This window comes from Vitis vinifera, chromosome 12, assembly GCF_030704535.1.
Source record: "Vitis vinifera cultivar Pinot Noir 40024 chromosome 12, ASM3070453v1".
In the NCBI taxonomy this organism is placed as follows: domain Eukaryota; kingdom Viridiplantae; phylum Streptophyta; class Magnoliopsida; order Vitales; family Vitaceae; genus Vitis; species Vitis vinifera.
The window spans coordinates 9,848,505-9,860,738 of record NC_081816.1 but is presented as its reverse complement, the minus strand read 5'-3'; the positions used below and the strand labels follow the sequence as shown (position 1 = coordinate 9,860,738).

Below are 12,234 nucleotides of genomic sequence, written 5' to 3'. Positions count from 1 at the left end.
AATTACTTCCAATTCCAATCGGACATGGCGACACGTTTTTCACCCTCAAGTCTCTCTCCGCCATACATCAAGGGCTTCTGCTATTACACTTCCTCTGAAATAGGAGAAAATTAAGAAGAAAAAAAACAACATAATTTACAAGCTGACCTGGGTCTGTTGGCTGGTACAGGGTATGACATGATAATAGGGGCACCGGGCACCGGGCACCAGGCACCAAAAAGAAGAGAAGAAAAGGGTGTGGGGAAGATAATTAAAGAAGGGGCCCATACCTTTTTGCCCTTTCTGCTTTCCGGAGTGCCAGTGTTGGGAGCATTGACAGAAAGGGACACCTCGGAGAATTGGGTCCCTCCCCTCTGCCATAACCCCACCTGGGTTTCTCTCTTAGGCCTGCACTTTTCATGGGTTTAATGCCATAATCATATTCTGAAATCTTTTCATTTCTATAACCTACCCAGTAGAACCGCAATATAGACTTTTTAGTACTGTGTACCCAACTCCCCTTTAAAACAAAAGCGTCTACCTTTTTAGGGTTTTTCATTCAAGATTTCTTCTCCTTCTCTTTCCCTCTCCAGAAGGTATCAGTATCCCCTCTTTCTCTGCTTGTGTTTTTTTTTTTTTTTTCCCGTTTTATTTGGAATGTTTTTCATTGTTTGCGAGCTTTGAGCTTCCTTTCTTCAATTTAATTGCCACTTGCAATATTTGCTTGTCTCAATTCCTCGTTTTTCTTTTCTTTTCTTGCCCCCCAAGACGAATTTTTTTATTTGTAAATTCCATGTTAAAATTGTACTTCTCATCTGCCAGATTCAAACTCCATGATTCATCTTCTTGAATTGAATATATATTTAGGCATAGCTCTTCTGCAACCCTTTTGATTAAATCATTTTCTCTCTCTTATGTTTTCTTCGGGATTTAATTTTGGGGTTGCCGTGGAGCTGGGTAGAAAACCTCTGAGAGTTCACTTTTTGCCCGTCTGCACTTTTTTTTTTTTTTTTCCCTTTTTTGACTCGGGATTCCTGAATCGGAACAGATGTGTTTGTGAATGTGGACGAGGTTTGAAAAAAAATGTGAATTTTGAAGCAATACCCATCTTTTGCCTTTTCAATTCTAAGGAATTTTACACTATTCCCTAATTTTAAAGCGAAATCAATCGATCATACTTTTGTTGTGTTGAGCTGAATTAATTTGCCCATTTTCTGTTGAATGTGTACTTTTAGCTGCAATGATTCTGAATTTTGGTTTCTTTGTGAAATTCTTTCAGGGTTGTGAAGACTTTCGGCTGAATCCCACTTATTCACTGTTGGTTAATACAGCATACACAGTTAGGTGGAGGTGTTGGAATTGGAAGAGTTGTATAGTTTGGTGTTCAAACATGGGTTACATTTGTGATTTCTGTGGAGAACAGAGATCCATAGTGTATTGTAGGTCTGATGCTGCTAGCTTGTGTCTGTCATGTGATCGGCATGTCCATTCTGCTAATGCGCTTTCCAGGCGCCATTCCAGGACCCTTTTATGTGAAAGATGTAATTCTCAACCTGCATTTGTTAGATGTATCGAAGAGAAGATCTCTCTTTGTCAAAATTGTGATTGGACTGGCCATGGTGGATCTACTACCACTTCATCACATAAGAAGGAAACTATCAATTGTTACTCAGGCTGCCCTTCATCCGAAGGGCTTTCTACAATGTGGCCATTTGTTTTAGATTTGCCTTCTACAGGCAATTCCACTTGTGAGCAGGGTTTGAGTTTAATGTGCCTCAACGAGACCAGTGAGATGAACTCTTGGGGCCCTCCAGGAAATAGCAGTAGGCAAGACGCATCTCTCACAGTTGAAGTGAATGATGCTAATAATGTGGATAAGTCGAGCATATTGATTGGTTCCTCTTCAGTTCCTGAACTCAACTCTCCATCCCAAAAGTTAGACCAGCCATCTGGATCTGCTGATTTAACTTTGCCTAAGGTGAGTGCAATTTTTTTACTAAACATTATATTGAATGCTTAAATAAAATTTCCCATAGGAAATCCCAGTGCACTACTTCTCTCTTTCTTGGAGGGTCTAGCAACAGCATAGTGATAAGCATTGCCCACTTTCAGAGAAATGGGTAATGGCTTTGCTTTTTCATCCCCTGTATAACTGCTGGAATGCTGGTGATTGGATAATCAAGAAATTCTGATTCATGAGCATTTTATATCTAAAGTTTTAGGTACTTCTGACTAAATTTATCAACTTCAAGTAACAAGCTTCACGTGGTATTATTTTCTGACTCATGAACATTTTATGTCCACAGTTTTTTATGCTTATAACTAAACCTATCAACTTCTAGCTGGCAAGCAAACTTTGCATTGTATTGTTTTCCCTGGTGAAGGATTCATGTAGAAGTTTCTTGCCGCCAGAGCCACCCTTATGTATTAGAAAATTTACTGTCATTATTTTCACAATTTTTGTCAATCTTACAATTTTCTCTGTGCAAAATGTTTTTCTCAAACAGATTCTGTATTAGCCCTTGCTTTGCATGCTTGCAGATTTCTTTGGTTAGCATAGATTACAATAAACATTTATAGTGATCGTGGTTTTTGTATTCTTGTTTGTTGGTTTGTATACATGTATTTTCATCGACTTGCTAACTCCTTTAGATTGGACAGCAAAGCTAGTTGGGTTATGCTAATGCTTTATGAGTTAGATTCTACCAGAAACTATTGAATGCAACCTCATGTTCTTGTTTGATGGTTCATATAAATGTCATTTCCTTCACATTGGACAGCAGAGCATGCTGGGTTATGACAATCTTATTCTGAGTTCTTACAACTAGAATGTCATTGGGAACTAGCTTGCTTTCTAGTGACTTGAGATGTGAGCTAGTAGGTTTCTGGACCTATTTGGTGTTCTTTCTGTGTACTTCATTTGTTGGTGTCCCTTGTTTATTTCCAATATTTGATTACTTTCAAGAACAAATTCTCTGAGACCCTTAATTACCTCATTCTCTCAGTTGAGAAAAACTCTTCATAAGGAGCGAGGGACCCTTACAAATAAGGGGCCCAAACAGGTTTCTCTTGGAGATATAAAATGAGAATACTTGAGAATAATATTGAATATATCAGAGTCTTGTAGTACCCAAGATCAATAAAATGTTAGTAAAGTTCATTTTCTGATTCTTTATCTGGTTTACCAAATTGGAAATAAATAAATAAATAAATAAAAAATCCAGCTACTAGCTTTGGTTTTATAGTGCTTTATGTTTTTATTAAACATTGGTTGTTTTTCCCATATTTTGATAGTTCCAAATTATTTTGCAGTTACTCTGTCCTGGAACAGATGATCTTGGGTTCTGTGAAGATGATAGTCTGTATGAGGACTTCAATATGGATGAAGTTGATTTGAATCTTGAGAACTATGAAGAACTCTTTGGTGTAGCTCTTAGCCACTCTGAACAGCTTTTTGAGAATGGTGGAATTGATAGCTTGTTTGGGAAAATGGACACATCCGGTGCTGATTCCCACTGTCAGGGTGCAGTTATAGCTGAGGTTCTGTCTTTACATTTCATATTTTCTCATGTTTTTTCTCCTTATCCTTATCGACAATTACCTCCTTATTGATTCTTGGTACTGTTGTCAGTACTTCATTTAGCTTTCTTGATAGTCTCAGTCCATAGTTGTGAATTTTTATCTTCTAATTGCGGGAAAAAATCAACTGTGCTATCTATCTTGTCAAATTAAAAACAAAAAAGAAAAATTAAAAAAGAAAAAAGAAATGGTGCCATAATTTGTTTAAACCAAATGTATGCAGTTCTCTTTATGTTCAATGGTTCAAGGATGTTATTGTGAAAGCAATGAATATATTATTGTTGCTCATTATTAAATATAATGTCTTGGCAGGGAAAAGAAAAAAATGGTTCCATGTCTAGGATCAAGACATATTGTAAGAACTAACACGGCTTGTTGATGATCTTAATTTTTCAGTCACTCAATGTTCAAGCAAATTAATAATTTCATTTTATTCTCAAATGTTAGTTAAAATAGACATTTTTTATGGATGTGATTGCCACTTGGGGTTTCGATGCACTTAGTCGACTAGGAGCTCTCTTTAACTGCATTAATGATGTGGCTATGACACTCAGTCTTCCTATACTCAATGATTTGTAACATGTGCTATGTAAAACCACCCTCATATTGTCATTATATATGTCTCTTATGTGCTTCTCCCATGTTATTCAGATTTGAAAATATATGTCAACCAATTAGATGTGCTTGAGTGTCCTAGTAAGTTTTGTTGTGTCTTTAATGAGAGTGTTGTAAACAAACTTCTTCACTATTGTTTAATACATATTCATGAGTTCATACTCAATGAAAAATTTACTTATTGTCAGATTTGTGTGTCCTTTCCCAGGGGTCGGTCGGACTAGCAAATGCAGTGCAGCCAACTTACAGCAATGCAGCATCTGCTGATTCCATAATGAGCTCTAAAACTGAACCAATCCTTTGTTTCACGGGAAAGCAAGCCCATTCCAGCCTGTCATTTTCTGGCCTCACTGGCGAGAGTAGTGCAGGAGACTATCAAGATTGTGGGGCTTCTCCAACATTTCTCATGGGGGAACCTCCATGGTGTCCCCCAGGACCTGAAAGCTCCTTGCCATCAACTAGCAGGAGTAGTGCTGTTATGCGTTACCGGGAAAAGAAGAAGAATCGCAAGTAAGTACTGTGTAAAATATAGAAATAAAGCATTAGGCCCTCCTATTACTGTGAACATACTACATTTATAAAATGTCCATTAACGTTGAAGGATCAGCTTTTATAGACAGTTTGGTCTCCACCAAAGCGAAAAAACAAAAGAAGCTTTCAGCCTTTGCAACGACAACACCCTATCTTCAAAGGCAATTCTATTTCTTGCATTTCAAACTGACCAAAACAAGCACAGAGGGCTCGTTTTCCACAATTCTGCGCTTTTTGCCCACCCAAGCTCTATCCCAGCCCAAAAGGGTCTTCCTTACCAAGGAAGGAAACTCCTAACACACACCAAACAGGGTAAAAAATAGTTTCCACACCTCCCTCATCTTTTCACAATGGAGGAGAAGATGGTCAATATACTCCTCATAAACTTGGCACAAAAAACATCTATTTGCTAAAGCCCATCACTTCTTCTAAATTTGGTCTAAAGTTAGAGCTTTTCCCCATGAAGCTTCCCAGGCAAACAAACTAATTTTTGGCTACACCCAAGAGTTCCAGATTTTCTTCATTGGGAAGCACACTGATGAATCCGACTCTAAGACTTTGTAAAGGGACTTTACCGAAAAGTTACCATCTTTGGACACCAACCACCTCACCCTATCCTCCTCATCCAACATCACTCTTTCCCCACACAATCGCCCCAGCAGGTTCTCCACCTCATCCAACTCCCAATCATTGAAACGCCTAGTGAATGAGGGTTCCAACTCGCCCCCTTTCCCCACTTGCTGAAGCAGTCCATAAATCACTCACCTAAGCCTCTTTGGCTGTAGTTAACGCAAATAAGGAGGGGAAAGAATCGCACAACGGTAAGGTTCCACACCACTTGTCCTTCCAAAAGCTCACCCTTTGGCCTTTACCCACCACAAAAGATATTCTAGAGCTAACAAGGTAGCCAAGTTTCCTAATTGCTTTTCACAACCTTCCTCCATGCCCCTCCCCTAACCTCACAGGAGCACCACCCACCATGCATTTATAAAATGTCCATGTGTTGCAGGTTTTTATTTTCCTTTCTATGACGTAGGTGCATTTCTGCTTCAGTGTAATTTTGAAGTTGACAAGTTGGTGTTGTAGGTGTTTCTCACTTGCCCAAAATGGGGAAAAATAGAGAATAAACGAATTAAATATGATATCTGATGTTCGCCATTTTATGAATGGACATTGTACCAATCGAAATTAAACTGTTATTATTTTAAAGTTGAATTCAAATGTGCAATCAAGAAAATCAAGGTAGCATTGCAGGGTTGCAGAACACATGAATTATCAGAAGTCCCACATACAGTGTAGAAATGTATGTCTGTATTGCGTTCCTGTTGTTTATTCCTATAATAATAACATATATATGCTTGCTATCCTGGCTGCTATGGTATTAATTTTTTGAACTCTTGTTTTGATTTATAGCCCTTTGGGTTCCTTGTTTTGCAACACTATTCATTTATTTAATCATCATTTTAAACATTTTTAACAGATTTGATAAAAGAGTGAGGTATGCTTCACGGAAGGCAAGGGCTGATGTTAGACAGCGTGTGAAGGGGCGCTTTGTCAAGGCTGGTGAAGCTTATGACTATGACCCAATAAGCGAAACCCGGAGCTTCTGAGATTACAATCTTCAATCATACTTAAAAAGGAGAGAAACACCCCAAATCTCAAACCTGGGAAGAATTGGTTAAGATTGCTTGTGACATGGATAAAATCGATGCATGATTTTCCTGCACAATGAAATATGATTGGGGCCTTGGGTTGTCAACTTGTTATCAGTAGAAATGGGTGGATCAACAAATTCAGAGCCAGGAATCTAATTCTCCTGACCCCGAAAGAACCAATGGATCTTGAGATCGTGACATCTGATAAAAGATGAGGCAATGGCTTTTCACTTACCTTCCCATGTCCTATGACATGCTGAACTTTTTCAGGGAAAGGAGAGTGCTTACTGTTTCTCCAGTCTTCTATTTCTTCCTGTTTTTGTTACTTCCATGAACTAGCTTCCTGTGAGTTGCTAATAGGCCAGACAAAGCTTGCAGTCGTACTTTTTGTATTTGTATAGCGTAGGAGCAGTGTATATGCAGGTGAGTTATACAGTTCGCAGGGGGTTGTACAGCAGATGGTAATTATATATGCTGTTGAAAATTGAGACATTATCGCTTGAGTAACTTAATATAAGATGGGATATTTTAGCTCTTCTTGAGGTTCTGTGGATTTGTCTGAAAAGACAGTAGAGATATTAAGTTAGCTATTTGCAAAACCATTTTGTTATCAGAGTGTTAAGTACCATCTGCCTTGCATTTTTTTCTCCTTTGTACACAAACACTTTACCATACACAAGGCATTTCCGGAGGTTTTGTGCAGACCAAAAGATGGCCCCCAATTATTCTGTTCTGAAAATTCTCACTTAAACCTACCTATCATGCGGATGAAGCATGTTGCACTCACATTTTTCAAGCATTTTTAAGTTAAGAAACAAATGGTCTTAGTTAAAGAGAGGTGAATGCCATGAACAATGGGTTGTAACCATCATCCTCGGATTAATGGACATAGCGAACATCTTCACTGTGATCTAGAGATAAGTGGGCAGAAATTCAAAATTGCCCGAGTAAATTACTAGGTATACCATCCTTTTCAACTCTCGATCAACCAAACATGATATTATATTTAAGTTACAGCAAAAGAATAAGAAACTAAACCCTATCTAGCCTGAACCATTTGAGTTGTTCCGTAGGCCATTACAGAGCTTTGAAAGGGGCATCAATACAAAGACACACTGCTTCAATTTCCCCAGGCTGAGAAAATCCACCCGAGAGCCTGTTGGTCCTGCCGTTCCATGTAATCAATCATCATCAGAGCTATCTAGTGGCATCCTTTCAATCTCATCTTCTGTGATAGAATCCTAAATGCACATTGCAAAGAAATTTCATTAATGGGGGAAGTAAGAAGAGAAAACAATAGCGCAAGGATCTGCTAATCGTGAGTCTTGTGATTTGTGAAGCATTTTTTAGACACTTAATGTAAAATTCTTATGATTTGTGAAGCATTTAACAAGATAATGAAGAAACTCCTTACTGGCATCTTATCCCAGTTCTTCAACTTGGAACTTGTTAGCATATAACTGTCACGCAATGGAGCCCAGGCAGGCCCCTCACCATCCACTGGACCACTCGATCTATGAGCCTGCATGTCATGGTAATTTGTCATTACCTCAATAGCTTGGAACTAGTGGTGCCAACCTCACCAAGTGTCCAATTGCATGGTTTTGATGTATAACCTCATCAAGAAACTAGGAATAATAGATTCTGATAAGATCTCACAGTGGGAGACCAGGAATATTCATTAAAAAAGTAATACCAAAACACCAACCTTGGCAGGAGTGCCAGCTGATGACCATGCTGTCTTCCCCAACTCGGAAAAGAAGGCTTCTTTCCTCCGCTTAATTATTGCTGGCAACATTGAGATAATATTCACCAAAATCAGAATCACATAGGGCTGAAAAGAGAGAAGAAATAAGGGCAGACTAGACCAATAATAACATGGTACAGGTTAAATTAAAATGCTGTTATGTTTGAGTTCAAGCAAAACTTCCAAACCAGAATGCCAATGAAGATAAAACTTCAGATTATGTTATAATAAACCTTCTAGCCCAGGATACCCATATCGATTTTACTAGAGTATGGGCATGCAAAAATGGCTCAGTATACTAGAAGGCAGTTTTCTAAACAGTATGACCACCAAAATATTGCATGACAGTGGCCTTGATCAATATAATGCAGAACATAAAAACAATGCCCATGTCAAGACAGCAAAGATGATTCCATTTCAGTCCTAATCAGAACTGCTTAACAAATAAAAAAACAATACAATTTCCATTCATAGTTCATATCTCAAGCTCAACAAGGAAAAAAAATGGAATAACAAAAAATAAAGGGGATTTCAAATTGTAATCAGGGTCCTTCAAATTACCTTTTTCATCCTTAAATCTTGAAGCATTCAAGCCTTTCTGAGCATTCTGTGCCTTGTTGACCTGTTTAAGAAACCAAACAACCAATGTTTAGATCCAATATGCTTGAATGTAGCAGCAACAGCAAACAATTTCATTATAAACATAGTTAGAAACTACGGACTTTCAAAGGGACACAACAAGGTAAAACATTTGAAGAGAAACTTACAGCATTAAATAACTTGACCACTGAAACTCCAGAGAACACATGGAAAACATGAACCAAGTTAGTTCAGGCAAAAACATGAACCAATTTCAGATATTTTCAGCTAAAAAAACAAACAAACAAAAAAAAAAAATACCTCCTTTTGTAGCAACGCCTATCAGAAACTTTTCATGTGAATCCAAGAAATTGGCAGGCTTCACATGGCCCTTCTCTCCCAGCTATTAGATTAAGAAGCACACAATGAAATAATATAAATGTAATTGCAAAAGAAGTGTAAATTATATTATAGATATTATCACAAATAACTAATAAAATTGTCAAATATTTTTGAACCCAAGATGTTAAAGAGTTATAATGAAATAAAAAGATAAATACCAGGTGTTTTTCCTTTTTGACATCTCCCTTGACCTTCTGGTCAGCTTCCTCTTCAGCAAGTTTTTCTGCAACTAGCTTCTTGTGTCCTGATAATACTGGACCCTGCAATGATATTGATTTTATATAACATTTTATCCTTATTTGCCTACAGAAAAAAGAAGAAAAAACAAATTACAGCCAAGCAACTCACCAGGGAAATATCAGACACGTTCTTCTTTATGATTTTTTTGAATGCTAGCCTGAATGCTCTACAACCTTCTGTGAGCTTTGTAATTCCTGGTTGAATTTCACCTTCTTCATCCTCAGAAATTTCATTTTCTTCATCAATATCCTGGTGGTCCTCTTCTTCTTCTGAAGAATCCTTACCATCCAATGCCACCTCTTTTATAATAGGCACTGCGTTTTCACCTTTGGTTGCAACAGCATACCCACCATCATCCCCCTCATCTTCATCGTCGTCTGAATTATAATCTCTTGCTCTTTTGCGAAACAGCTTTTTCATTCTCCTGTCTATTTTAATCCTCTCTCCACTGCCATCAAACCCTTTTAGTTTCTTTTTTGTCTTATTTCCTTTCTTACGCCCTAATCGCCTCTTTTTTGATAAATTTACAGTTTCTAACTTTTGGGATTCTTCTGCCATGGCCTGGTACACAATTCTATCCTCTACAAGAAATCAAAAGGAATCAGCCCCCAGAGGAAGACAACCTCCATCGATGCAGTTCATGCGTAGGTTTGCTCAATGACAGATAACCTAATATACTGATAGCATGCAATTACACAGCAAACACTAGTATACATAAACTACCCTGATAATATGTTTCATAAATCAAAAAAAAAAAAAATCAAGAACGCAAAGCAACTAATACAAGAACACGGCATAACTCAAAATACCATTCCGACGTTCCCAGAAAAGAGAAAATCAATTCTCACAAAAATGGCAAACAAGCTTCGATTTTTCAGCAGGAAAATAAATAAAAAATAAAAAATAAAAATCAGTTTATTTTGAACTTGTTGGAGTATAAACAAAGGTTTGGAAGCGGTTGGAAGAATACCTCTTGGAAACCCTAGGCGTAGAGAAATTGAAGAGAACAGAAGCGTGAGGCTCTTCTTCTTCTTCTTCTTCTTCAATGAGGCGAAAGGCAAAGAGAGAGAAAGAGCGTGAGGCTCTTCTTCTTCTTCAATGAGGCGAAAGGCAAAGAGAGAGAAAGAGCGCCCTAGCTAATTTTGGGCTTGGGCTTGGGCTATTCTCTTCGAAACCCTAGGCGTAGAGAAATTGAAGAGAACAGAAGGCGTGAGGCTCTTCAATGAGGTGTTCTTCTTCTTCTTCAATGAGGTGAAAGGCAAAGAGAGAGAAAGAGCGCCCTAGCTAATTTTGGGCTTGGGCTTGGGCTTGGAGGTGCAATGGTTCAAAGGCGGGCCCGAACAATGATTCCCAAATTTTCCAGAAGACCAAATCACCCAAGAAAGGAAAAAGAAAATTCCAGAAAGGAAAAAATTCTTACTATTGGTAAGTAATTCTTAATTATTTCTTACAACAAAATTCTACTTAAAAACTTAAAGAATTACTTCTTACAACAAAATTCTACTGAAAAACTTAAATATGAAAAATCATTTTCTTAAGTTAGTCTTTATTAAGGTAATATGCAGTGATGTATAATATCATTTCAAAGACAAAAATGGAAAAACACTTTAAAATTATTGTAAAGAAATAACATGTTTTCAACTCTCTTCTGTTTTAGAGGATAGAGAAGAAGAGAAGTTCCAATATGTTTCTTTCAATCTACATGAATGAATGGGAATGGAATATGTGGAGGGTGGTTTCCAAGGGACCAAATCATCACTTGTCTTTACCTACCTTATAATTTAAGGTTATTAGTTAAGTTATGCCTTCATTTTCAATCTTGATTGATGGGTTTATTATCTTCCAAAATTTGGACAATTCATAATTGGGAGGATATGGGCAATGTGGGTTTCAAATATCCACTCAAAAGAGCCACCCTCAAGCCCAAGTCACATTGATGAATATTCTTAAATCAAATCATAGCCCCCATTATCAGTCAAGTTGTTTGAATCATGTTGAAAGACTCGTATATGGTTGGTGCTCTCCAAGGGTAGTGCTAGTGCCACTTAATCCACAGAGGATGGCTTGATTGAACTTAAAAAAGGGTTTTCAGTTTTTTAGAAATCCATCCAAGTACCTAACAACTTAGTAGTCACTGGGATGGTTTTCAATATCATATATCCATGTTCTTCTAAGGTTTCTTTCCTTTTTCCCTCTGTTGAAAATTTTGCTTCCCCTTCAAGTACTCTAAAGGGGGCTTTTGGGAAATTTCTAAGGTTTCTTCTAAGGAAATTTCTTAAGGGAATGAGGTGGTACCAGCCTACCACACACCCTCTCCTATCCTATCTACCAATCATTCCATTGATAGAATTGCTTGGACTTTACACTCACCAGGGCTTAAAGCGCCTCCTCCTACCTTTATGAATTCAACAATCATATTCTAATTCACATGAAATGAAATTAAGAAAACGATATCAAAAAAGTTACCATCCCGGAATCAACTTGTTCTCCCATTCCTCAGCATATGAAATGTGTTGAGAATTGAGATACATGGCTAGTGTCAAAGACAAAGGGATGTGACAAGTGGAGGGCCCCATTACTTAGAAAAGATAATTTATAAAAGCATATATGGTTATATACATTGATCTTCTTTCAGGTTTTTTTTGTTAGGTAAGAAAAGACAAATCATCAAGCAATTAAGTAACTAGTCTCGTCCTGTCCCACCACTTTTGCCAAACAAATTGTGCCTCTAAACATTTATCATTCGGAGTAAAGGTTGCTTTCATCACTTCAACCAAACAGCCCATTGTTTTTATATCATATCCTGATCAACCCTTCAAAACCCCCCATCTTTCTAAAAATATCGGTGTTTCACCCCTTACCCACTTAGATTTTCCATTGAATTTTCCTTTTCCAAGCTTTGTTTCC

At 37.6% G+C, this 12,234-nt stretch overlaps 2 protein-coding genes across 2 annotated transcripts; one reads left to right on the top strand and one right to left on the bottom strand.

Moving 5' to 3' along the window:
• Positions 1-98: 98 nt before the first annotated feature.
• On the top strand, positions 99-6,895 carry LOC100254423 (zinc finger protein CONSTANS-LIKE 9). The gene is made up of 5 exons (XM_002264470.5): positions 99-575; positions 1,259-1,957; positions 3,292-3,519; positions 4,382-4,683; positions 6,185-6,895. The coding sequence occupies exons 2-5, from the start codon at positions 1,370-1,372 to the stop codon at positions 6,312-6,314; spliced, it is 1,248 nt and encodes a 415-aa protein (XP_002264506.2). The 5' UTR covers positions 99-575; positions 1,259-1,369; the 3' UTR covers positions 6,315-6,895.
• A 376-nt stretch (positions 6,896-7,271) lies between these two features.
• On the bottom strand, positions 7,272-10,431 carry LOC100249313 (uncharacterized). Its single transcript, XM_002264647.4, has 10 exons — positions 10,425-10,431; positions 10,298-10,365; positions 9,436-9,908; positions 9,246-9,347; positions 9,007-9,088; positions 8,874-8,893; positions 8,668-8,728; positions 8,068-8,147; positions 7,774-7,881; positions 7,272-7,600 (listed from the first exon to the last, which is right to left on the bottom strand). Exons 3-10 carry the CDS (start codon positions 9,883-9,885, stop codon positions 7,541-7,543), a joined length of 963 nt encoding a protein of 320 aa, XP_002264683.1. The 5' UTR covers positions 9,886-9,908; positions 10,298-10,365; positions 10,425-10,431; the 3' UTR covers positions 7,272-7,540.
• Between the last annotated feature and the right edge of the window lie 1,803 nt (positions 10,432-12,234).